The 27,533-nt window shown below is 44.4% G+C and overlaps 1 protein-coding gene across 1 annotated transcript in view; it reads left to right on the top strand.

The window, feature by feature from the left end:
* The first annotated feature begins 2,555 nt into the window (after positions 1 to 2,555).
* The window catches only part of MICU1 (mitochondrial calcium uptake 1), a 140,268-nt gene continuing 115,290 nt past the window's right edge, over positions 2,556 to 27,533 (top strand). Inside the window, exons 1-2 of the mRNA XM_053388573.1 lie at positions 2,556 to 2,730; positions 21,854 to 22,015. Coding sequence (XP_053244548.1) covers positions 21,855 to 22,015 — 161 coding nt within the window. The 5' untranslated portion in view covers positions 2,556 to 2,730; position 21,854. The remainder of the gene's footprint in view (positions 2,731 to 21,853; positions 22,016 to 27,533) is intronic.

Genomic DNA, 27,533 nt, shown 5'->3' with positions numbered 1-27,533 from the left:
GAGAACTTCAATACATAACACCCCTCCCCACCGAGATAAGGCGTTAGTTACAATCGTAATGGTTTCCTTATATACAGCACTACACGTAATGGTTCAATTAGGCACAAAGCATATCGGTTACATTTCACATACTTCCATTAGACCAACAGTGTTACATGTCCAACAACATAGTTCTTTAAATACGGTCTACTGGCCTTGTGGATTTCCTGGGCGGAGAGTTGAACAGCTTCTGAGGCCACAGCCTCCTCAGTGGCTTTCTGCAGCATGAGGTCTGGCTCGGCGAGGAGATGCCGTTGCAGACGGATGTCCCGGACCCCGCAGACGATTTGATCCATCAGAGCATCGTCTAAGTCTCGGAACTCACAGTGCATTGCAGCCTGTCGGAGGGCAGTGGTGTAGTTGTTGATTGACTCCCCCTCTGCCTGGTTCCGGTGGTAGAACGCATGGCGGGCAGCAATCTTGGATGGCTTTGGGGCGTAGTGGTTGCGGAGCTTCTCTTGAATCGTGTCCCAAGGTGCTGCCTGGACTGCTAGAGGCGCAACCAATGCTCGGGCCATCGCGAACACTTCGGGGCCACAAAGGCTGAGGAGAGGCCCCACTTCTGCTCGACAGACCCTCTTGTCAGCTCATTTGCTTGGAGGTAGCAGTCAAACCGAGTGAGGTAGGAGTCCCATGATTCAGAGGCTGGGGCAAACGGCGGTAGAGGCACGAGTGAAGCCATGGTTCCGATGCCGATGTGGAGGCGATGGATGGAACACTGTGCTCTAGCCAGAACAGTCAGCTCTGAATTGGTTCTACTCCGTGATTTCGCTCAGTGTTTCAGCTCCGTGATTCAGCTCATCTCAGAGGGTGGCCGCATCTGGCTGTGCTCTGTTGTCCATCAATCCCACCTTCGTCGCCAGTGTTAAGTTGTGAGCGAACATATCAGACGACACAGCAATTCTTCCAAAGCAGATCTTTATTTGTAAGCTGAAACAGAACTGAACAGCAAACAGCTCAGCCGGCCTGCTTTTATAGGCAGCCGGCTGTCAACATTGTAGCAACAACAACCCAGGGTTTCCCGCCTAAAATAACTGACGTGGACCTGAGTGAAAACTATATACACGATACTCCTGGTGGCCAGGGTGAGAACTTCAGTACATAACAGCGTACGTTTACAAAATTCCTTAGGACAAAACCAATAAATCTTGAACACTATCACATCTGTTATGGCATAACCTTTTGTGGCCTAACCATCTATTTCATCAGGTGCATGGATAAGTTGGCAGGTGCATATATATCCATATATATGGATGTATCATCTACCTACCTGTCACATTAGGATAATACTTAACACCTCCCCTAATTAATTTTGTTTTATTGTTTTAGTTTGATTTCTATTTATTTCAGCAGAAAATTTTTTGCTGAAAAGTATGCATACTTTTATGAGGCATTTTAAATGAATATTTTATAAACTTGCTTTTGAGCTATACAAATAGTGACTAGTAAGTTCAGTTAATAACAACTTTTTACCATGTTCCCTCCTTGCCTATTGGTATCACAGTCTGGCACTCTATTCTTTTCCGCACCTGCTCTGAAGACATTCTTATTTAGACATGCCTAGCCAGATGTTTAGGAAGCTCGCATGAGGTGGGTTTTTTAAAAAGTCTATTCTATTGTGCTTTTGGGATGTGGGTGGCACTGTGGGTTAAACCACAGAGCCTAGGGCTTGCTGATCAGAAGGTCAGCGGTTCGAATCCCCGCGACAGGGTGAGCTCCCGTTGCTCAGTCCCTGCTCCTGCCAACCTAGCAGTTCGAAAGCATGTCAAAGTGCAAGTAGATAAATAGGTACCGCTCCGGCAGGAAGGTAAACGGCGGTTCCGTGCGCTGCACTGGTTCTCCAGAAGCAGCTTAGTCATGCTGGCCACATGACCTGGAAGCTGTACACTGGCTCCCTCGGCCAATAAAGCGAGATGAGCGCCACAACCCCAGAGTCGGCCACGACTGGACCTAATGGTCAGGGGTCCTTTAGTGTGCTTTTAACTGTCTGTACGTTTTATATCATGGTTGTCATTAGTGATGATTTTATTGTTTATATATGTGTGTGTCATGGTTGTCATTAGTGATGATTTTATTGTTTTTGTGTGTGTGTGTGTGTGTGTGTGTGTGTGTGTGTCTGTAATCAGCTTTGGGGTTTTTTACCCCTACAATCAAGCGGTCTACAAATCCCACTAAATAAATAAATAACACAAATACATAAATAATGGCTAACCGCGCAAGCCTAGCCATGTCTACTCAGAAATAAGCCCTCTTGTATTCAATGGGGCTTACTCCCATTGCAATGAAGCCCATGAGACCCCATGCCCACAACAAATTTGGCAGCCTTTAACGCGACGCAGAGCAACGCGCCCGCGCCGGAATCGAAACGCAGCAGCGTCGCCAACACGACAAGAGGAAACTCTTCCAGAGGGAGGGAGGGAGTGGGCGGGGCAAAGCGCGCGGGCGGGGCGGAGCGTGACGGCCTGGTGATGCCATCGCGCCGCGCTCGCTGACAGAAAGGCGGGGTCGGAGGCGGGGCCTGGAGACGGGGGCGTGGTCGAGGCCGCCGCGGCCTGGCTTCCCACCCTTGCCTGGCAGAGCGGAGCTGGTCTGTTATTGCTCCGCTGCTGCCTGTGTGTCTTGGTCGCGCTCGACGCGGAGTCGCCTCAGCCCCGACCCCTCAGCCCAGAGGCTGCTGCTGCTGCTGCCCAGGTAAGGCTCGGGCGGCAAGAAACGGACGGAGACAGCGGCGGGAGGGAGGGAGCTCCCGGCTGGCACCGTGTTCACGGTAGCAGATGCTGGCGGCGAGTCTCAAACGGGGCTGGAAGTCTCGTCTGGAAGCCCCGCCCCCCGGGTGTTTAGGAGCTGTTCGGTGTTGAGAACCGCAAGCCACTCTGCACATGCTCAGGAAGATTTCTCTGTCTTGTTTACGTCCTAGCACGGGAAGTGGTTTCAATCCCAAGCTTTGTCAAGCCTTGAACAACCATGTTTGCTCCCCCTGGCGCTGTCCCTCCCCGTTGCGTATTCAGGGACAGGCTAGGTTTTTTCATCTTCTAATGTATTAAGGGATTTCCCTTCAAGCTTTCTCTTTATATCACATTTATAAGGAGAGAAGTGGCAGGTGGGCGGGGGGGGGAAGGTTCTTTTAGTTAAGAAAGCCCTTTTTTCGTGATTTTGGTACCCTGACCCCACCCCCTTGTTGTTTGACATATTTTATGGACGGCTGCTGATGCCTGTGTGTGTGTGTGGAACCTATGGTAGGCGATAAGTGCCTAATTCGGAATAAAAAGAACAGCTCTGTAAAGCAATTTGCACTCTGAGGTCTATAGAAGTACTGAGCTATGAGTATGATGCAGGAATATGTTTTATGTCGTGTATCCATGAAATTACCTGCCTGGCAGCATAGTGTCCCTTATTCTGCTTCCTGGATCTATATCATCTGTTGTATATTCTGTAAGTGGGTTTAAGTGACACGAGGAAAACAAGAATCACATAAGCAGAAGGTGGTTTCTTTGTTCATATTATCCCCCTCCCCTTTGGTTGTATTACAACATATTTAAAAGTTGGGGTTATTTTGTAGTGATGGCTGTGCACTGTTTAATTTAGCGATGCAACTCTACCTAGAAACTGTATATTCTTGCTTCCTCAGAAAGAGTCTGAATGATCTATTCTCAATTGACCCAGAACTACTTTAAATGGGTGAAGTCGCCACACCCCCTGCATCCTAGAAAGCCCATTTAAGCCAATCACCTGTTCTTATGGCTTAAAGAAAAATGCTTACTGCCTAGTTCCATTTGTGTTTACTTCAGATGAGCTCCAGTGAGTTCAGTAGGACTTCATTTTCTTGTAAGTGTGCTTAGGATTGCAGCCTTAATAGTTCAGAATTGACTTTATTTTAGTAAGTCTGACATATTTCTCAAATATATGATTGGTATATTGAGAAACTTTTCCGCCTCTTGATAGGGCTTTGTGTGCTCACTGGTTGGAAAACGCTATCTCAACCACAGTGAAACTAATATGGATCCTAGCAACTCTCCCTTTTCTCTGTCATTATAATTGTCTTGTGGTATAACCAAGGTGGTCAGGTCTCCTTTATAGTAAAGAAGCCTTCCCTGACCTGGTGCCCTCCACTTTTTTTAAACCACAACTCCCATAATCCCTGACCATTGGCCATTCTGGCTGGAGCTGATGGGAAATGTAGTGCAGAACATCTAGAAGGCACCTGGTTTGGGAAGCCTGCAGCTAAGAGACAATGCTTTCCAGCTTATGCTCCTGTAATATTGTGTTTTGTCTCTGTATATTAAATCAGGATTGCAAATGCCACAGTATTTATTTTATTTCACAATTATATTTTTATCCTACACTTTCCCCAAGGATTTTACAGAAACCTACATCTGCACTTTATCCTCACAAGAACCCTTGTGTATTTACGTACGGAGCTGGCTATTAGACCAAGATTACCCAGTAAGCCTTGTAAGTGAATGGGGATTTGAACTCAGGTTTCGCCTAGTTCCACACTCCACAGTCTTTGATCCTTATACCCCATCTTTCTATAAAATATGTAAGCGAGATTGAACAGTAATCAGTTTGTAACAGCAGGGGAGGTATGGACCATAGTGGGATGAGTTTTCATAGGTAAATGAAAATGGACTGAGAAGACAGGGAACCAGGCAGAGGGCCTTCTTAGTAGTGGCGCCCTCCCTGTGAAACGCCCTCCCACCAGATATCAAAGAGAACAACAACTACCAGACTTTTAGAAGACATGTGAAGGCAGCCCTGTTTAGGGAAGCTTTTAATGTTTGATGTATTACAGTATTTTAATATTTTTTTGGAAGCCGCCCAGAGTGGCTGGGGAAGCCCAGCCAGATGTGCGGGGTTTAAATAAATTATCATCATCATCAACAACAACATCATCATCTTAGCCCTTGATAGACCAGGTTAATAGTAGCATACAAGCAACTATCACCTTACATCATGTTCAGGTTTCACTTTTTCTCCAAGTAGCTCAGGGTGGTGTGCATCATATCTTACTTTTTATACAGTACTCACAATGCTATGTAGCAAATTAAAGAGATAGTGAATAGCCCAAAGTAATCTAGGGAGCTTCCTGGCTATGTGTGGGTTTGAATGTAGGTCCATGCACTCTCACTTTTAACCAGTGCTTTTTTCTGGCGGTATGTGCAGTACCGACACAGTTTTTTCTGGGGAAAAAACCAGGCGCTCTCCTCCTCCTCTTCTACTACAGTGGTCAGCTTCCACGGGGAGCAGCACTGCCCCTTCCTCAGTAGCAACCGCTCTCTCCCCCCTTGCTCCCGACACCAATGCTGGCTCGACACAAGTAGCAAATCTGGTTAGGAGGCGACTCCACAGCCCTTTGAAAGAGAACGTACGGCTGGTGCATCTGCACAGGGCAGTGCATGAGCCTGATACCAAAGTCATTGCCCTCAGCCACGGTTGGCATCCACTCGGAGTGGCTGCTCTGTTCTATTAGAAAACTGTGTGTGTGTGTGTGTGTGTGTGTGTGTTGTTAGGTAAAGGTAAAGGGGCCCCTGACCATTAGGTCCAGTCGTGACCGACTCTAGGGTTGCGGCGCTCATCTCACTTTATTGGCCGAGGGAGCCGGCGTACAGCTTCCAGGTCATGTGGCCAGCATGACTAAGCCGCTTCTGGCGAACCAGAGCAGCGCACGGAAACGCCGTTTACCTTCCCGCCGGAGCGGTACCTATTTATCTACTTGCACTTTGACGTGCTTTCGAACTGCTAGGTTGGCAGAAGCAGGGACCAAGCAATGGGAGCTCACCCCGTCACGGGGATTCAAACCGCCGACCTTCTGATCGGCAAGTCCAAGGCTCTGTGGTTTAACCCACAGCGCCACCCGTGTGCCAACAACCGTGTGTTGTTAGAACCACCTTAAATCAAGAAGGCCCTTCAATTTAGTAAGAAGTCCAGATGCCATTACTTATTTTAATATTTTATAGTTAACTTTTAACTACTATAAATAGTTAACATTTGTAACTTTTTATTAAACATTTACATATATTTAGGCGCCAGGCAAAAACATTCCTCTTCTCTCAGGCCTTTGGCTAATTAAACAGTTTACGGCCTTTTAAACTATTGTTTTTGTTTGTTACTATGTTACATATTTTTGTGGTTTTTATATTGTAAACCACCTCGTGATCCTTATGAAGGATACTATAGAAATAAAATAAATAAATGCAAGGTAGGTAACACAATATTAAAATAGTTGCTTCCAGGCCTTTTGTAGTAAGTGACTAAGAGAAATAAATAAATGTAGACTAATACATTTCTTCTTCAGCTCCTTGGGGAGACAAGTGGGCAGATTCTTCCCCAGACCAGAATCCATCGTTATCAATCTTGTATAGAGAGAATGAAGGTCCTCCCTCTTCCTGACCAAAGATTAAAGAAATGGAATGTATTATTTGCCAGGTTTAGTAAGAAAGTCCCTTGTGGCTTTTCTGCAGCTCCTGCTTCTTCCTTCTGTGATTTGCAGAGAGAGAGAGAGAGAGAGAGAGAGAGAGAGAGAGAGAGAGAGAAGGAGAATTTTATGGGGGGCATCAATAGCAATGAACTTGTAAGGGTTATTTTGGGATGGATTGGCTAAATTTTTACAGGGGAGTATCCTTAGATATTTTAAAATGAAAAAACAGTGGTACCTCGGGTTACAGACTCTTCATGTTACAGATTCCGCTAACCCAGAATTAGTACCTCGGGTTAAGAACTTTGCTTCAGGATGAGAACAGAAATTGTGGCACTGCAGCAGCAGGAGGCCCCATTAGCTAAAGTGGTGCCTCAGGTTAAGAACAGTTTCAGGTTAAGAACGAACCTCCAGAACAAATTAAGTTCTTAACCCGAGGTACCACTGTAACAGATTTGTGCTTGGCGTAGTTTTCCATCATTAAAACGTGACACAATTCAGCTCTGTCTTTGCAGGAAGCATTAAGGCCTGGACTATACATGTGAAATGAGGTGACCGAATCGTGAGACTATAATGGAGTTCTGGGGTGTCCTGCTTCAGAGTACAAGTGCCACAATAATTTTCTAAAAACATCTCCCTATGTTTAAAAAACAAACATCACATTGCTAAAAATGGAGAACTAACAGAGAAGGAAGTGGGCCAGGCAGGTTCTGAGCTGCTCCTTGCAGGGAAATGGTTGCATGTGAAGGACTTTCAGAAATCATTCACCCCCACCTGCAGTCTGCAGTAGTATGGTCCAGGAGACTATCACCTCAGTCTCCTTCATGCGCCAAGCAAATGTAAGCCTCATGATGGCATGCTTTTGTAGATTGCCCATTATCTGGCATGCAGGGACACAGGAGGCCTGCTGGAGCTGTTTTGTTTTGATTAAAGAAAATATTGCTGCCATTAGTAAGAGAAATACAGCAGTGGTAGTTACTCTCCTAATTTACCCAGAATGCCATTGGGTCCTGACATTTTCTTGTGATCTGCAGATAAAGGGTGGTATATAAATTTAATAAATAAGAATAAGAATAATGACATCCATTCAGATGTTAAGTAGATTTTAATGGGAGCTAGGTTTACATATGATGATCTTTACATATGATAATTGTCTTCTGAATGCCTTCCAGGACACATCTTGAGGTCAGACTGGTAGTACCAGGGTCAATAAAGTTCATAACGAAGGTTCTCTTGTCATATTAAGTTATTCCAACCTTTTTACTCATGCCATGACCTACAGTAATAAATCATAGAAAAAGTTCAGATCGACACACATCTATTCTCAGCACCATCAATACATTCACTCTTCATGAAATCAATGGTATATTAAACGTCTTTCATTTTTCCTCTTCTCTTTCTTTCCGGCTCGCTCAATTTTCCTCAGACATACACTCATAGCACTTGCTAGCTACAGCAACTTTTCAAGCCTACTCAAGACTGCAATTTAAAGACATAAATTCTGCTTCTTTGATCTGTATTTAACTGTTAACAGCATGCCCATTGTTCACAAGAGTGTCTGAAGTGGTTACATTGCTAATGAAGGTTTTTGGGGTTTTTTTGCACGATTCCAGCTTCCAATTCAATTCTGCACCATTTTACAGAGGTAGAGATCATTGGACATTGCCTGCTTTTTGGTCTGTGCTTAGGATTGCAGAGGAAACCTTGCTTCCTCTGGGTTGAAAATTGCTTTGTGAATAAGAAGATTTACTGAGTGAGCTTGAATCCATTATTTGCGAGGCTTAGTCAGAAAATGGGATATAGATTTTGTACATTAATTACTTTTTTTCTTGATCGATAATTTGATTTTCATCATGTTGGCTGGGTTTGTCTTCAAGAAATTATAAATAAGTGCTTAGCTGTTTGGATGAGAAGAATGAGTCATGTGTAAAAATTCATCATTTTAAAAATCGTATAAGCGTAAAAGGTTTAATTAGAAATAATAAAACACCTGTTACTTATGGAAGAAAGCATATGCAAAGGTTTATTCAGATATTCTTTACTGTTTTGTCTTTAATATAGCATTGCCACTCTATAGTCATGCTAATTGTCTTGGTGCCACATGGCTCAGTTTAATAGTAAATTAGCTCCTTCAATAGTAGAATTTGCAGGGTTGCTATTTAGTAAACATAATGAATTATACTCCTTAAATAAAATAAAAAAAGTTAGTGGTAAGGCAGACATCTCTTGTTGACTTAGCTTTTCTCACAGAAGCAAAGGATCACAAGGTATAATACAAAACTAATCCTGTCTTATGCCTGGCCCTGCAAAATGAAAGAAATTGAGGTTTAGGCTGCTATCCTGTAGCCCCTAAACTTGGGAGTAAGTCCCATAAAACTCAGTAGGACTCTGCTTCTCAGTAGAAACGTGTATGAGATTAGGCTGTTTAATTTGGAAGTGATTTTAGCTATGCTGGAAAACTGTTGTATGCTTGAATTGCACCTCCAGCAAGGATGAACAACCTCAGCTTAAAGTGCTGCATGGAAATGGCACTTGAGTTCAACAGGGTTCTGAGGCAGTGAACAGAGTTGGGGCTTGCTGTGAAGACTTGGCCCATTGTCTTATCCTGATTAACAGTAATTCTGGTAAATACTGAAGCAGTTGTGGAACTCAGTCTTGTTTTTAAACATGGAACACATTTACTCTTCTTCTGCTTCTCTGTTCTTTAACATGGAAAAAGAAGGTTGAGCCGTAAGGCAGGTACATGGAAATGCATTTTTATTTTTACTGAGAGTTGGATTTAGCCCCGTGATTAATCTTAATCATCATAATAATGCAATGCTACTTAGCCTTTGTAGAGTGCTTTCAAGTGTTCAGTTCACATGCATTGTCTAGTTGTAATCCCTAGCAACCTGGCCAGATCAGCCAACATTTATTAACCCCCCCCCCCAATATTGGGGAGCATTTGAAGAGTGGACTGTTTGAGTAGGCAATGATGGACTTAACTTAGAGTACACCAATGTGGCTGTAAGCCTATTGGCAGTAATGGTCTCTGTGACTGTGTTTTAAATAGAGTGGTGGACTGTGGGAAATAAGCTGTGGGTGTAAGAATGCAACAGTTTCCAATCCGACTGGCCTTTGTCACAATCAGTGCTGTTTCTGTTCTGCTGCAGTTTGTTTCCCCCCAAATGCTACCTTTTTTGTCTCACTGTCCTCTATTTAATGTACTTTGTTATTATTTATGTCATTTATGTAAGTTACAAATTTAATGCAATTAATGATGCAATTGTTTCCGTAGCATTCTTTTCAATGCAAAGGAAATATGATTCAATTGGAAACAGGGGAGTCATGAATTACATATTGTTTGTGGACTGAAAACAACAGCAGCAATTTCCATTTGGTATTTGCTTGATCAATTTCCATTTCAGGCATAGGATGAATTAGCAAATGCCAGCAATTTTCGCTTCTGTTTGTGTTTTCGTTAGAATCCTCTAGCATCCCTAATTACAGCTAATAAATTTCAGGTGGGCATTGTAAGAAGTAGCTGCATACTACTTTGATTTGAATGGTTATCAGCAATGTTAATTACCGTATTTTTCGCTCTATAACACGCACCTGACCATAACACACACATAGTTTTTAGAGGAGGAAAACAAGAAAAAAAAAATTCTGAATGAAACAGTGGATGTATCATTTTTGTGCTTCATGCTGCGGCCACAGACATGTGATTTGACGGTGAGTTTGGGGTAGCCCAATGCAAAAATCCTGAGAATCCATGTGGATCTGTGCTTTGTAACCACGTTTTTGCACCATTGTAGCCCCAGGCAACAGTGGGTGCGTGATTTTTTTGGTGCAGGCTGTAGCCATGGACATGCTATGTGATCTGATGGTGAATTTGGGGTGACCCAATGCAAAGATCCTGAGGATCCATGTGGATCTGTGCTTTGTAACAATGTTTTAAGTGGGGAGGGAAGGAAAAACACAGAAGGGACAAAGAGCACGAGATGGGTGTGCAGCTGGCTAACAATGCAGGAGAGGGGTTTAACGGGAGGGAGGAAAGGAAGGCAAAAGTTTCCACCCACCCACCCAAGCCAGCTGCCCCCCTCTCTCTCTCCCACCTGCATGTTTTCCGGCTGCCGAGGAGGAGGTGCGATCCTTTCCTTTCCCCTCTGCTTGCCAGGAGGGCAGGGGATTTCCCTGCTCTTTGTTGTGTGTGGGCAGTAAGACCCTGAGGCAGAATGCAGGAAAGCAGCAGCTTCCTCTCTACAGCTTTCCCTCCTCCTCGCAATCTGATTTTTGCCTGATTTTTGCCTCTGCACTCGGGCCAGTCGGCTCCAGGGACCACACATTCGCTCAATAACACGCACAGACATTTCCCCTTACTTTTTAGGAGAAAAAATGTGAGTGTTATAGAGAGAAAAATACGGTACATAGTGCCTTGAAGGTCTTGCCTTTCTAATTGGTGCTACATCCATGTGACTTGAGTTTAGATAACTGATCCTTAATACGTTTTAGCCAAAAAAAAAAAAAAAGTGGGTAGCATACTTGTGTTATCACTTATGTCAATCAATCCGAGTTTTGTTGGCTGACTGATGCAGTGCTTTACTGAGAGAGATGTAAATAGCACTAGGGATCTTGAGCCTGTTTGTCTTCTTATATAATTTAGGTTTAATTGCATTATGCATTTGGAGCTGCTGGTTTTCAGAGCAGGTGTTCTCTAGGAAAGGTGTCTCCTCAAGACCACAGAAGAATCTGCTGCACCCAAGGAGATAATAAGTTGTCCTAGGTGAAAGGATGAATAAAATCTTGGCATCTGTCATTTTAGATCTCATGCCTGGGGCAGAGGCTGATGACAGGAGGCAAGGCTATGCATATAATAGCTGGGGGGGGATTAGTTGTGTGGTGGTAGCGGCGTGGGTTTCTGATGGGGATCAGGCAGTGACTTAGATGGAGTGATTGCTTTCAGGCTTTCCCCCTTGGTTGGAATTAGTACGATGAAATATTAGCTTGAGCACCATCAAAGAAATTATGCTGGTACAAAATTTCATCATCTTCAGAAATGTAATTCAGATTAATAATGCAAGCACTGTGGGCAATCTTTTACCTAGTGATGCTGGAAAAAAATGTCAAGGTGAGTGAAGGCGGCAGTGAAGCAGTCCTGGGAAAGACAGCTCTGGGCAACTTAACCAGCAGCGACAATCTGTCTTGCCCACTGCCGCCCACTCAGACACATGAACTGCTGTGCTGAAGGTTGAGATCTGTGAATTGCAAGTGTTGGATGTCCACATCATAGCTGAATTAGCTCTCCTGCAGTTGGTTTCTGTTGTTGCTGCTGCCTTCTACAAATACATTATATCAGTGCCTCTATGCTGCTGCCCCATTTCATGTGAATGTGCAGTTAATTCTCATTTGTGGTACCTGCACAATGGAGTTTGGGTGCAGGTTTGACTTGCTCCACTTGAAACTGACCAATACTGAAAAAGATATTAAAACTTGGATTGCTTCACGGAAACGCCACATGTAAATCTTGAAAGGCTTGACCGTTGTGGTGGTTGAACAGGATACAGCAGATGATGTGTTGTTTGCTTTCCTTGCCTGTTATCCTGCTTTCCCCCCCTCCCCTGCCTTTTCTTTGAAAATACTCCACCATAAATCAAAAGGCTATGCACCTGTGCATGATCACCTGTCTTCACTTGGGTCACAGATTCTGTTTCCTTTGTTTGAGAGTCATGTTGTCTCATTTGCAGCTACTCCAGCTTTGTGCCATCTCGGTCAGCTATGAAAGCTAAAACATTTTCCTACCCTGAGCCTACCCCATTTGCTTTGGAGTTGGTGGAGTTGTGTTTTTCTAGCAGGCAGAATGGTAGTGCAACTGGCATAAGAGCAGGGCAGGATAATCCACAAAGTTGTGCTCTTTTTCAGCTACTTCACCCTTGTATTGTTTGGGGAGAGGCTATTTTGCCTGGCAGAAATAGGTAGAGGTTAGAACCTCTACACAAGGTTAGAACCAGAAACCTGGGAAGACACAAACACACTATTTTCAGCACTCCCAATAAAATAAATTGTGCATATCTTGCCGTATGAAGGTCACTTCCAGATTACCTGCTTATTGAGCGTTCATCCTGATTTGCGGAGAAGTTTAAAGACATTGCATTGTTACCCCACAGTTTCCAGCACATTTTCCCATCACTTTCCTTATCTCAAAAAGTCCAGAGGCTGTTTTTGGAAGCAAGTTTCTTGGGCAAGATCATCAAATGCCCTTTAAATGCACAGCTTGAATTTGCTGGTATGCAGCTAAATTCTGTCCACAAAATAACAGTCTGGAAGTGCACAAGGCAGAGCTTTCCAAACTGTCTGTCACGACCTGTTAGTGTGCCAGCTGCAGAGTGTAAATGTGTCACACGGATGATCACCACACTCCTCCCAGGGCTGGAAAGGGGTTAGTTTAACCTCCGGTTTGCTAGTTAAACTGAATTACTGTGTTGCAACATGATGCATGTCTAAAAAGTGTCACCAACATGAAAAGTTTAGAAAGCTCTGGCCTAAGGCCTCAAAAGTGCATGTGAGGTCTAATGAAGAGACCTGACTGGAACTTATACTATACAGTATAGATCTTCTTCTTATCCTCTGATTACTTTTTCAGACCGCCGTCCTGCTTGCCCAGTTTTCCCTAGCTGTGAGGGCTAGAAACTTTGTAAGCTTGCATTTCAGAAGGAAACTTGCATATGGCTGCAAAGCAATTAAAATTGGCGAGAAACACAGAACATTTTGTTAAATGCAGTATTTGGGTTGTTGTTTTTTAATGGCGTTAACATTCTTTTTAACAGCCTTGCATACATTTTGCTTTTTCTCCCTGCTGACACTAATTGGCTTGTGACTTCTAACTGAGATGAGAATGTGGTTTTCCGAAAGTGTATATTGCACACAGTGTCTAGTATTGCTGATTAGCTCCCTTGGGGGCACCTATCGTACAGTGATCATCTTCTCTGATCTGTCACTGGTTATGAGCTTTAAAATGAGAAGAATATTTATGCTTTATTAAACCTAGCGGGCAATGCTATTCTGAATTTTGAATAGATTAAAAGAGAGCTGTAGTGTTGAGATCCCTGGAAGTAGGGATGGGGAAAACCTGTGTCTGATAATACTGGGCTAGATGGACTGTTGGTGCAGTGCAATACCGGATGTCAGGGAACTGCCATCAGGGCCGGAGGGAGAGAGCGGGCTCCAGAGGGACTGCAGAGAGCGCCCCGGGATGGGGAGAGGCAGCCCATCTTCTGGGGAAGGGAATCAGCGTAGCACCAGTGGAGAAGGGGGGCAGATGGGGGAATCGACGAGGCGGTCCCATGACTCCTTGCTGGGGACCAGCGGGGAGAGTAAGGGTCCTCCGCTGCCCACACCCTCCTTGCGCAGAAGGCTTCCGCGCAGGGAGAGTAGGCGGAGACTAGGCGTCAAAGAACTTCTTTGCTGGAAGAAGTTCAAGAAACGCCCACTGACGGGATTCTGCCAGCGATTGAGACAGCCACGGGTGAGTGGCTGTCCGGACAGAAAGAGTTCACTCAGGCAACCCAGTCAGGTGTGGCGCCGGTTTACGCACAAGCAACCCCTAGAACCATTACAGCAGGACAAAAATTATTGAGCTTTTTGTGGGACACTGAGCAAATTCATTCCTCTCTATTTGTCTTTCCCCAAACTTCACAATAGCCACCTATATATTGCAACTTGAATATTCATGTGTATACTATACTATACTATACTATACTATACTATACTATACTATACTATACTATATTATACTATACTATACCATTATTAAGGTTGATTGAGTGAAATTAAAAGTGAAGAGCAAGCCAAACTTTGTGGACCACTAAGCAGTGGACATGTTCTCCTTGATGGTGCACCTGTGAAACACAATGTGATGTCAATGATATTTCCCTGCTGCCACCTTCAACTCCAAGCTCAGAAGCAGGAAGGGAAAGCTGGGTTTGCCTTGGCTTTGTGTTTGTTGGCTACTTGGGGCACCTAGGGAGTATGGTACCAAGGCATCTCTGTTACATCCCACCCCCTGGAGCCAGAACAGAGTGATGGACCACATAGCCAAATCACACACTTAATTCAAAAACATTTGGGAGTGGTGCTGTGGTCATCCTCCCACTTGCAGCTCCAGGCTGTGGAGGTGGATCTGGACTTGTGGCACTCGCCAGGACAACAGTGGTGAATGAAATTCTTAAGATACTGGATTATGTGGTCATTAATGAAAATAATTCCCAAGGAACAATTCTGTTGCATAGGTCCTATGCAAATATTTTATCAAGTGCACTGGACATCTAATGGGTCCAGAGATGGGGCAAGGAAGCAGGTGTGTGGAATGTATTCTGTCCCCCACTGTGTGTAGGCTTGCATGCTTAGAGCCTTCTCTAAACCACCTGCTCTTTCTTTTACAAGCAGAAGCCATTCAAATGCTACCATTTCTTGAAACCCTGGAAGAGGACAAGTTTGATTTTAATTTTTGTTTCTGTTCTTCAAAACCTGGATTTTTTAGCCCAGTTATTCTGACTAAAACTAACTTCTTGTCCCTGCTCTGCAAATCCCCAAATCTCAGCAGGGATGAAGCACAGGTGGAAGAAAGAACGAAGGGCATGCCTCTCTTGACCTGTTTTGAGCTGCCTAGAAGTTGATTATTGATCTCGTTGATCTCAGCCAGTTTATACACTGAGGCTAAATACTGCTTGGAGAGCACAAGTATTCCTTGACTTTTTAAAATAAGCTCTTTATATTGATTCTTAACCAGCCTTGTTGGTTTCTCTCTGCTACTATCCACCATCACTGCTGTGTTCCTAGTACTTAGAAATGTACAGTTTAGAGGATACTTAACTTTTTCCTCACCACTTTCCACTGTTTGCTGGAAATGTTCTTGGTCAACCAGCTTTTGGCATGCTGGTCAGATGCTTTTGGCATGCTGGTCAGTTTTATGTGGTGAACCTTGTTCAGGGCTTTTAATTTGCTAAGCTTTGTTTTAATGTGGTTTGGTTGTTATACTGTGTTTGTGTGTGCTTTGGATTTTAGCATTTTGATGCTTATAAGTTACACTAATACAAACACATTAGAAAGAAGGGATATAAAAAATTGAATAACAGTAAATAAATGGAGTGTTGTGCTTGGACCGGAGAGACATGAGTTCAGGTCCTCATTCAGACACTAAACTCACTGGTTGACATTCCATTTCTGCGTTATCTACTTTATAGGGTTTCTGTAGGTATACCTTGCTTCAATGGTCCCAGAGAAAGATGCCCCCTCCCAGTTGATCAGCAGGTATGACCTGAGCCCTGCATCTCCACTTCTTCAAGAATTAAGCCCCATGCAAAAGTTACATCCTTTCTGTACACACCAGGTTTGAGGAGGCTGCTGAAGACGAGAATGCTGTCCCCCTTTATTTTGTACCTGACTTTCCCTCCCTTCAGAGAAGCTGCTTTGATTTGCTCCGCTGTAATGCGTTTTTCGATTCTGATCTCCAATGCTGACCAAACAAGGCTGCCTGCAAAAACTGCAGTGCAGGGGCATGAGCCTTGCTAGAAAAGAATGCAACAGCTTCTCAATGGGCAGGGACGAGCTTTGCCTCTTTAGAAAACAACGCACCAGCTGCTGCTCAGGGGCTCTTGCATTTTTTGATTCAAAGGACCTAGTTTAGTAATGGGCCTAACGTAGCATCTCTGGGGGCTGTTCCATTCACAAATTCTTGGCTTTCCCCACAGTTAGCCCTTTCTGCTGCTGTGTTCTTTCTTTCCTGCATGGGGAAGATCACTTGCGCTAAGCTTGTTCAGCTTTTTCATGGTCTACTTATGATAATTTTACTTGTGGTGGGTGTTCGTTATGACTTTCTAGGGTATGTGTGGATGTGTATCTCTGGCAATAAACTGCCTGGGCTAGTTCAGATGTAAGGCTGCCCAATTGCTTAATCATGGTCAAGTACCGGTAATTGGGTGCAGGCTGCAAGATAACATGCTCCTTCCTTACATCATCTGGAGTGCAAATTCCCCCTTTAGGCCATTACTGACTAGCTGTTACATGACATCGGTGTGAACTGTAGTTAATTAACCAGAGTTCTGCTTATCCGATGATCTGACACCACGGTTGGTTTCAGATGCTAGCTTAAGAGAGAACCCAGCTCTAAGCATGGTCAGACTCTGCAAGAGTAAATGAGTTCTGCCAAAGGAGAAGGATCAAGCAATCCTGCAGCCTGCTTCTGCTTTTTCACCCTGGCTAAGCAGATTGGCAAGATTTTTTATTGCTATATTTAGGACATTTGCATCCCTCTTTTCTTCCAACATGGAATTCAAGGTGGCATACATATTTCTCTGTCATTTCCCATCCAGACACTGACTAGACCCAGATCCCCCATAGCTTTAGCGAGGTGGCTACATCTTGTGACCCATTAGCATTCAAAATTTGCCAAGCACCAAGCACATTTTGCACTTGGCTATTGGCCACTTGCGACCAAGTGAAGATGCCCAGGTCCCAGAATGGCGTGTGATATCTTCACCATCTGGAGGTGCGTGTCTAGGAATCCTTGGATCTTGACTGTTTTCACACAGTAGCAACACAGCCTGTAGAATTCTTTCTGTTATATTTTATCTGCACAATCAGAATGAATTTCAGGCACCCAAAAGTTGCACTGAAAAATACGACTTTCGAGCTGTCTGGCCCGAAAATGGCAACTAGACATTCTATTTTGGCGACTGTAACCCTGGTTTAAGGAGCCCTATGGCGCCTAGAAACTTATATATCTGAGTTTCTAGCACTGTGACTGAGTGGTAGCCAGTGGTGAGGGATGAAGGGAGTAGTTTGAAAAGAAATCTGGAGAGCACCAGGTTGGGGAAGACTGCTAACACTCCCCAGACATTATGTACTATGAACATTTTGGACAATTGTCAGCAATGCTTACCTTATTACTGCCTTGCGTACATGCATGAGCACAAGCGTATACAAGCATATTACAAGCATATTTTTAAAGAAGGGAAATCAAGTCGGCAGCTGTCAGATAAAAAGCATGCGTGGGCAATGGTCTTGTGTTAACTTAGCTTGCCAGTGTTGACTTCAAAGGCAATAGGGGCTTTGGTATTATTGTAAGTCTTAAAAAGTAATCTTATAAAGTGCAGATCTGCCTGCCAAGTAGCTGTGCTAAAGAGGCCAAGAGTGCATAATATATTGTCAGGCCTATGATGAAGAATGAACAAATTGGAGAGAGACAGAAGCCTACTGAAAAATGCTGCATGTGAATAAAATTTTGTGCATAAAACTGATTTTAAAAATAGCATGCTACTGACTCAGCTCACTGTCTGATTAAGACACTTGCCTTAAAAAAAAATCTCCCTCACAAAACGGTGGAGCCTTTTAAATTCTGTTTCCTTCATATCATAATTAAAATTCATCTGACATAGGTTTCATTCAACACAAGAGCTTGATCTTCAAGGCTCTGCTGCAGGAATGGGGAACCCGTGACCCTCCAAATCTGCTCATCCCTGGCCATTGGCCATGCTGGCTGGGGCTGATGGGAGTTCAACAATGTAGGTCCCCTCCAGTGCTTTGCAGTCCCTTCAAACACAAATGTTAGGCGCAAACATTGAGGTTTGAGGGGACAGAATGAAGGAGACATTTGGTGAATAAAGGGGACGTTTCATGTTCCAGATGGAAACATGAACAATTTGAGAGCTGTGAGCAGCTGTGTTTTTTCACTTTCGCCTCCTCTTTTCTCTCATCTTGCAACTTGTTTTCTTCTGCCAGGTGTCCATTTAGCTTGTGGAATTGTGTGGCTTTCCCCTTTGCTTGAAGTACCTTCGCTTAACTCTCACAATTTCTCTCATTCTCAAGGCTTTTTATAATGGGAGTCCACTGTATGTCTCCATTTTAGTCGGGCAATTTCCTTGATCATAACTCTTCCTTGACTTTCTCCATAGGTGGTTGTGTAGTGGAGACATACTTAAAGTGGTCCGTCTAGTTTGCACCAGTGCTTTCAGGACAGATGCAATTCATAGAATCATAGAATCATAGAGTTGGAAGAGACCACAAGGGCCATCGAGTCCAACCCCCTGCCAAGCAGGAAACACCACCAGAGCACTCCTGACATATGGTTGTCAAGCCTCTGCTTAAAGACCTCCAAAGAAGGAGACTCCACCACACTCCTTGGCAGCAAATTCCACTGTCGAACAGCTCTTACTGTCAGGAAGTTCTTCCTAATGTTTAGGTGGAATCTTCTTTCTTGTAGTTTGGAACCATTGCTCCGTGTCCGCTTCTCTGGAGCAGCAGAAAACAACCGTTCTCCCTCCTCTATGTGACATCCTTTTATATATTTGAACATGGCTATCATATCACCCCTTAACCTCCTCTTCTCCAGGCTAAACATGCCCAGCTCCCTTAGCCGTTCCTCATAAGGCATCGTTTCCAGGCCTTTGACCATTTTGGTTGCCCTCCTCTGGACACGTTCCAGTTTGTCAGTGTCCTTCTTGAACTGTGGTGCCCAGAACTGGACACAGTACTCCAGGTGAGGTCTGACCAGAGCAGAATACAGTGGCACTATTACTTCCCTTGATCTAGATGCTATACTCCTATTGATGCAGCCCAGAATTGCATTGGCTTTTTTAGCTGCCGCGTCACACTGTTGGCTCATGTCAAGTTTGTGGTCAACCAAGACTCCTAGATCCTTTTCCCATGTACTGCTCTCAAGCCAGGTGTCACCCATCTTGTATTTGTGCCTCTCATTTTTTTTGCCCAAGTGCAGTACTTTACATTTCTCCCTGTTAAAATTCATCTTGTTTGTTTTGGCCCAGTTCTCTAATCTGTCAAGGTCGTTTTGAAGTGTGATCCTGTCCTCTGGGGTGTTAGCCACCCCTCCCAGTTTGGTGTCATCTGCAAATTTGATCAGGATGCCCTTGAGTCCATCATCCAAGTCGTTGATAAAGATGTTGAATAAGACCGGGCCCAAGACAGAACCCTGTGGCACCCCACTAGTCACTCTTCTCCAGGATGAAGAGGAACCATTGAAGTAATCTGTTTAACTAGTGGATGTTAGTCTTTTAGTTCTGCATGTCACAGACACAAAATACACCGATCCAAGGCCCTTAATTGTGTGCTTTCTCTGTGAGAGGTCCAGAGGGTGGCAACAGGAGAACAGGCCTTTTCTGCAGTGGCTCCACATTTGTGGAATGTTCTTCCCAGGAAGGTTCACTAGACGCTTTCATTATATATCTTTAATCGTCAGGCAAAAACCTTCTTATTCAACCAGGCCTTTGGCTAATTAGGGTAGGTCTATGGCCTTTTCAACTGTCTGTAGGGGCATTGTTAATGTTCGTCATTATGATTTTTTTTCTGTGTTTTTATATTGTAAACTGGCCTGTGAATTGGGATGAAGGCAGTGTTGACTTTGATGCTGGTGATGCCAATATTCATTATGGTTAGTGATGATGAAAAGAAGAAAAAGAAGAGTTTGGATTTGCTATCCCGTTTTATCAAAGGAGTCTCAAAGCGACTAACAATCACCTTTCCCTTCCTCCACCACAACAAACACTCTGTGAGGTGAGTGAGGCTGAGAGACTTCAAAGAAGTGTGACTGGCCCAAGGTCACCCAGCAGCTGCATGTGGAGGAGCGGGGAAGCGAACCCGGTTCCCCAGATTACGAGACTAATGCTCTTAACCACTACACCACTACACCATGCTGGCTTTCTAGGAGAGAGGAGGGAATTTGGACAAAAAGGCAGTGCTTTGTTGCGCACTCACAGTTACAGTCCTAACCATGGTTAAGATGCTAGTAAACTTTTTGTGTACCTTGGGCCTGAGGGTGTGACAGTGGCTTCATTTTTATCTTGGAAATATTGGCAAAGTTTCTGTTCAGTAAAAAGAGGCGTATTTCGGAAAAGGCAGCAAATTCACTTGTGTATTTCCCACATAAAGAATTTCAGTAAACCATGTCCATTAGGATGGTGGCTTTGCTATTTAAAAGTCTGGCACCTATGGCTATTCAGCAAGATGGAAACACCATGCCTCATAGTAAAGATACTTACATACCGGAGTCATTATTATTTCAACTGTTTCCATTTTTGCAGTTCCCACAGGTGCCTCTTAAATAGATTGTTGATTGTGCTTGGACACAATGTTTCAGCTTTAAAGATTTCATGTTTAAATACCACTTAGGTCAATAGCCAGCTTTCCACTGCATCTGGTCATTGGGTTAATTTTTGTTGGTTATAAAAGATGAGCTTTTCTAAAAGGAAAGTCTTAATTACAGATGAATCCCAATAGACAGTAGTAGCCAAATTTAGGTTTTTACACTCTTTAGACAGACCGCCTCAACTGAACTGCTGTTCTCCTCCCCCCACCTCACCTAGAACTGAAACTTAGGCAAAATGATCTGCTTTAATGCTTTGAAAAGATGTAATACGCAAAATGAAAATAAGTCTTCTTTAAGAGTCAAAACATGCACAGTGGAATTTTCAAAAGTCATCATTTGTTGAGGCTGTGAGCTCCTGAGGCCTGGAGGCTTAACAAAGACTTAATAATTGCACACTGGGGTCTTGTCTCTCCATCTTGGGAGATAGAAGTGTTTGAATAGTACCTCTGCCTGCCTTGTGAAGTGCTTGATGATTCACCAGTGTAATAGCAGGGTCCTGACACGAGTGCTAGACAGAAATGTGTGCCACTAGATTAGGGTCAGACTTTCTGACTTCATAGCAGATGCTGCAGCCAGCACCTGTGCAATGTAGGCTAAGAATTCATAATGCCAGGATTCAAGCTGGGATCTTCTTAGGCTGTGAACCACTGCCTGCCGTGCTGTACTGCCTGCCCATTCATGCTTCCAGGTCTAGGTTCTGTGTTAGTAGGCTCTAGTCTTTCTGTGGCTTCTTGGCCTTGCCCCATGTGGAGAAGCTTGTCAGTCTACCTTCCTGCTCCTCCTCTCCTTGCTTGTCAGCATTATCCTTTGGAGCAGCATTGCCTACATCCTCGATCCAGCCCCCATCTTTTAGATTGGATCTGTGTCCCAGACCTCACTCTCTGACTGGTTTTGCTGCAGAATTCCCTCCTCTTCTGGATCTCCCCCAGTTTTCCGTCCAACCCTTGTCCCACTGCTGTTATGACTTGCAGTTCAGCTTCCACATTTTGGCCTGTTTACGACCTAGCGTAAGTGATGGCCCTCCACATGCTGTTGGACTACAACACCCATCATCCCTGACATTTGGCTATGCTGGCTGGGGCTGATGGAAGTTGAACTAAGAAATATCTAGAGGATTATAGGTTCCCCACTCCTGAACTTAGTGGCTGCATGTGCATGTGGTTCCCTGTCCCCTGAAAGACACCCGATTGGACAGTTATAATGCAAATATTCAGCTCTCGCCGTGCTGCCCTCCTCATTGCACTCTTTGCTTTCCTCCTCAGGATGTTGCGCTTCCGCCTTCTCCCTGCCGCAGCAGGTTTAGCTGCCATTTCTAGACGTCACTATGGAACAGCGCATTCCCTCCATGGCCGGCGTAGGCTCATGATGGTGGCTTTTGTAGGGACAACAGCTGTAACGGCAAGCGCTGGACTTCTTTGGAAAAGGTAAGTGCTTTGAACTGCCATTGCAGCTCTCTTTGACTTTCAAAACTAAACTTCAGGCTTAGCAAGCAGGCTTCGGAGCTCCGCAGATAACAGATAACAGGCTGTTGCTTTGATAACAAATTGCTGTTTGTAGTGGCCATTAAGCTGATTTTGAACAAATCTTGCTCCTTGATTGCGCAGTGCAACTGCCATTCTTTTTGCTCTATTTGAGCTGACAAAGAAAGGGGCAGGTCCAGTAGCTACCGGGGTTGTGCTCCACATCCCTTCAATTGCCACCTGTTCCAAGCTGCCTGTATGGTGTGCTTTTTTTTTAAAGAGCTATTTTATGCTAATGAACACAAAAGCAGCATGTATAGTTCAAAAGCTTTGAAGAAGATATATTTCAGAGTTGATAACTTTTTAAAAAATGCATCAGGACTGGCCATCTGTTGCCAGACAACCTGTGTAATAAGCCATCTTATTAGCACTGGTGGAGGAAGAGGAGTGCGGGGGGAGCGCATCGCCCTCGGCAGCGCAATCTCAGTGGGGTGCCATCACGGCTGCCCCCCCCCCCGTTCTGGGCACCACGCCCCTGCAGGCAGTGCACCAGCCCCGCCCCCGCCTGCTCTCCACCCCCCCGACGCCGGAGCATGAAGCTTCGCCACTGCTTATTAGTTAGCTGCATAAAGGAGAGAAGTCACAACTGCAACACTATTGCATACTTTTCCCTTTTCGTGTGACAAAGAAAAGGTATAGGAGGCTAGTCCCATGTGCAGAATGGCACTGATAATATGGGCTACATATCTGAAGTGCTAATCTTTCAACCACTTCTTTATGTCCAGTGTATTTCAATGAGTTGGGCAAGCCGAAGGAAGCTCTCGTCAAATATGCTTGAATGGTTTTAAGGGCATTTTCTTATCCTGTTGTATAGTATTCTGAAACCACTTGAAGCAGCATGTTGGCTCTGACCTGCATAGTGGCTAAGTACAGTTGCTGGTTTTTCTTGGAAATAGCTCCTTCTGTAACTTGACTGGGAAACAATTTGCTTATTGTTAATGCCACAGAGACATCTTTGAGCCAAATATGCTTCCCTGCCTGCAGAGATGCTACCTAGTCCCAGTTTCCAACTTAGAGAAGAGTTGTGGAGAAAATGATGTTTCCGGCAGTGGTAGGGGAAGATGTGGCCCTTTATTTGAGGTTGGGAAAGGACTAAGGTGCTATTTCACTGCCCCTCACTTTCTCTTTGCTGTAATCCACTTGGAAAAATCACTGCCCAAATTTATCATATTTAAACACACCTCTTACCCTGGTCAAAAAAACCAGTTTCATTTCATTATTTTGGAAGACTCTGGGTTCAATCCTAAGCACGTACAGTGGTACCTCTGCTTAAGAACTTAATTCGTTCTGGAGGTCCGTTCTTAACCTGAAACTGTTCTTAACCTGAAGCACCACTTTAGTTAATGGGGCCTCCCGCTGCCGCTTTGCCACCGCTGCACAATTTCTGTTCTCATCCTGAAGCAAAGTTCTTAACCCAAGGTACTATTTCTGGGTTAGTGGAATCTGTAACCTGAAGCGTCTGTAACCCGAGGTACTACTGTATACACAGAAGCAAGCCTTGCTCAGTTCAGTGGGATTTCCTAATTATGCTTAGGATTGCAACCTCAGGGAGCTTGGATTTTGACTCTAAGGGAAGGGAATTCCACAGTTGAGCAGCCAATACGAAATCTCTTGTGGTCCTGATTCGTGTTAGCATTAAGAGGACTTTCCTTGTCTATGTTAGGGGTCATGATAGGACAGAGGCAGATCTAATAGAAATGGGAATAAAGAAAAAGGAATTCTCAAGCACTTGTTTAAACACCTGAAGGTAAAGTCAGAAGCCTCTCAAGGTTATGTAAACTTCTGGAGGGGGATCCTTCTAATTGGGAACAGTAACTAATTCAAAGTGAGGCTTTGTATAAATATTCTATCAGGGAAGTTCACCCACTGCAGAGGCAATATAACGCAGTGCTTGTTTTCCTTCAATTAGTTAAGCAAATATGCTTTCATTGGTATATGAATCCTTGCTGTGCTGCAAAACTGCAACCTCCTCAGGGGTGGGAGGATAGTGGTTTTGCTTCTTTTTTTTCAAAACTTCCCTTGCATTGCACAGACTGTGATGATATGTGACATTAATAAGGAGTGTGTGGCTTCCAATATTCCAGTTAACCTTGAGTAGTCTATTTCTAGAGCTGTGGCACTTAATCAAGAGTTCAATGAGAAGGCCCATTATAGTAATCCTTGTCCACTGCAGGGGGCCCATCCCTTTGTGCCTGAAGATGAATTGGCTTTGTGGGCTTTTCTACAACAACTCTAATGGCTTCTTGGGGAAAACACTTCTTTTAACTACCTTGGTGTGGTGTGTATTTCTTCCTTCCTCTTGGTTTCCCAGGGATTAGTATTGCTTGTGAATCTGGATCAGAAAGTGTGTTCAAAATAGAAATTAACTTCAGCTGCATGGGCATCCTCACACATCAACATTTGTGTTCTCTAACTAATCCCGAGGGTAAAGTGCAGTATAGGTGCCTGGCTTTGTGATTTCAAAACTTGTTGCCAAAGACCCATTTGCAAATTAACTGTGCCATGGATCTGCTGTAAAGATACATGGATTCAGCTTTTAAAATCTGCATGAGCAGACTGCATGGCTACTCAAGAAATACTACATCTAGTCTTTCCCCCCAAATCCTCAACATGCTACCCAATCATTCACAATAGTCTTTACTGCTACCTTATAAGGTAGGGCACTATTATGAACTCTGTGTTCTTATGGTGGGGCACACAGGCTGAGGCTTAGAGTGCAGTGGTCTTCCGTAAGCACATAGCACAAGTGAGACTTGAGCCAGGGACTTTCTACAACGTGGAGCACATTCTCTTTGCGACTGTATGCTGGTTGTAGTGTTACTGTTGCAATTCACCTTAAGTCAGGCCGTGATCTTCCAGCTGGAAGACCAAAGGCACTGTTGGATTCTGGTCCTGTGCTGGAACCCATAGGAGAAAGCAGGAAGGGTGCTGGACCACGGACAGCTCCGAGTGAGCAGCTGGCTGCAACAAAGGTTGAGACCGGGCTAAGGCCTTTCATACCTCTGTCTCCAGCCTGTTTCTTGTTGAGAGAACTTCAGAGCCTCAAAGGGCCAGCCCTCTGGCCCTGAAGATGGGCACTCCTTTTTTTCACAGCTTCCAGTGCTGCCAGAGTGGTGGTGCGTTTTGGGAGTTATCTGGTCCTTCTGACTCAGGAGAATATGTCTGTGAGAATCCAGGTTCTGGCCGTATGAGCCCAGGTGGTCTGGTAGGTTCCTATCCAACTGCCTCAGGTGCAATGGACCCGCTATCTTCCACAGTCAGCTCTTTGCTCTGACCCAGACCCAGCTCCCCACCTGGGGCCTCTGCAGCCCCTGACTCTGTGTCCAGATCACACAGAGCATTGGTGAGGAACTTCAGGCCTGGGGGTCGAATGCCTCTCTGTCTGCCTTCCCAGAACTCTTCCCAGGCTGCATTCCTCATTGGCCCTGCTTCACACAGTGAATGTTTTCTCCTGGGTGGACTGTGTCCTTGGAGTCAGATAATGCCTTTTTTTGTCTGGTTGGAGGGTGGAAAGCTCTGTGTGTGTGTGTGTGTGTGTGTGTGTGCACGCGCGCGCATTGAAACAAGCCTACTATACAAAGGTAAAACTTACATTTGTTGCCCCATTTTTGCTTTTAGCCTCACCCACTCCTGGCATGTGGCCCTTGGAAGGTTGCCCAGAAAGAAATGTAGCCCTGCGGCTGAAAAACATTCCTCTCCCCGGCATAGAAAGATTGGGCATGGTTTTCTATGCAGTGCTTGAGTCAAAAGTCTTTTCTGCACCAGGCTGAACAATAGTGCTTTCCCAGTTGTAGCTTAACAAGGTTTTCTAGGAGGGGAAGCTGTGGGACAGGAGCTTGGCAAGGCTAAAGTTAAGATGTGATGCTTTTAGAAGTTCTTCCCAGACAGCTTTCTGCCTAGACAATTGTCGTATCAGTGGTAAAGGTGCCTAGTCATTACCAGCTGCAAATACAGAGTCTGTTGATGGGCAACAGAAGTTGCTGACAAAATGACACTTGCAGTTCTTAACCCATCTAGGGAAAACATTTCTAACATTCTGGTTGGCTGAAATGGGAGTTGTCTTTCATGAATGGAAATACATCTGTAGAGGTTACATAATGCAGTTTCAGAGCGGACTCCCCCAAGGTTTCATAATAGCAATAGAAGTAACCTAGGAACATGGATATTGAGAGATCTACTTTTACAAGCTATATGAGGCTGAGGTGAGAGCAATTAAACTTTACAGTGGAGGGCAATTTTTTCTATAAATGGAAATTAAGGCTCTTGAACATTGACAGGCATACTAATCTTGCATCTAGCTTCTTCATTGCCAGAAGGCATTTATCCTTGCCTCAGTTCCATGTCTACGGCTGCAGTTTTTCTTCAATTCCCTAGCTTCTCCCCATCTCCAATACTACTGGGCTGGAAGAAGGCTTCATTAAGTGCTAGGGCTTCTTGAGATTTTCAAGCAGTGACTAAGGAAGGCTTGTTCTCTGTGGGCTAGATTTTCTGTAACACATTCACTCCTCCAAGCCTTGTTTTGAATATTAATGCATATGTTGCATGCCCGGTAGGCATCTGCCTGACAGTTGTGTTCTTCTTAGTGAACAGCATGGTCCTAAAAACAGGGAGGCATTTGGCGGACATATAGTTGGATGTTGTAGTTGATTGTGACTGCTCAGAATATGCCCACCATACACCTTATTAGCAGCCTTTTAAAGCCATTCTCAATAGCCCACAAACATTTCTGACTTTCCCAGCCATGTGTACACTTGGGGTGTGTAGATGACCTGAGAGCACCCTGGAAGTGAGTCCTGCTCATCACAAGTGACCCAGGCCAGTGGCTATTTGCAAGCCTGGGTCATAGGCACTTATCTTCCCTTCAAAAGCTGATGTGTGTGAGCTGGTCCCTCGTATGGTTATTTTCCAGATACAGTTGATGGTTGTCTCTAGTTTAGTATTATTATTCTGCGCCTCCAGAATCCTGTCCATTTTACTTGCCCTGAGCTAGTAATGTGGAGTTTCCTCAGAGCTACAAGTATAAACTTTGAGTAAATATTCTTTCTCTTCCCCCAAATTAAATAGAAAGCTGACAAGACTAAAGAATCTGTATACTGTAGGTGGTTCAAGTGTTGGTGTGTAGGTTCTTCCTGGAGCTCTGGGTTCAAAGAGGATTGGAGGACATCCTAAAGTCCTAAAGTCATGCTAGTAACTTAGCTTCCCTTATTTCTGTTGAATAGCTGAGGGCAAGAGACTTACTCATACATTGCCACAGGAATATAAAAAGTCCTCTTGCCGTGTGGCACAATTGCATCTGACTCAACAGATAGGAATTGCTTGTCAGGCAGAGCGATTTTATTAGGCGCATTTGAATATTTATGGCTGTGCATGCTTTAATGACTCATTCGGAAATCAGTAGCATAATTGGTGTTTTATTATTAGA

Source organism: Podarcis raffonei, chromosome 5 (assembly GCF_027172205.1).
Source record: "Podarcis raffonei isolate rPodRaf1 chromosome 5, rPodRaf1.pri, whole genome shotgun sequence".
In the NCBI taxonomy this organism is placed as follows: Eukaryota; Metazoa; Chordata; class Lepidosauria; order Squamata; family Lacertidae; genus Podarcis; species Podarcis raffonei.
Note: the sequence above shows the minus strand (reverse complement) of the source record. Positions and strands in the feature narration are given on the sequence as shown.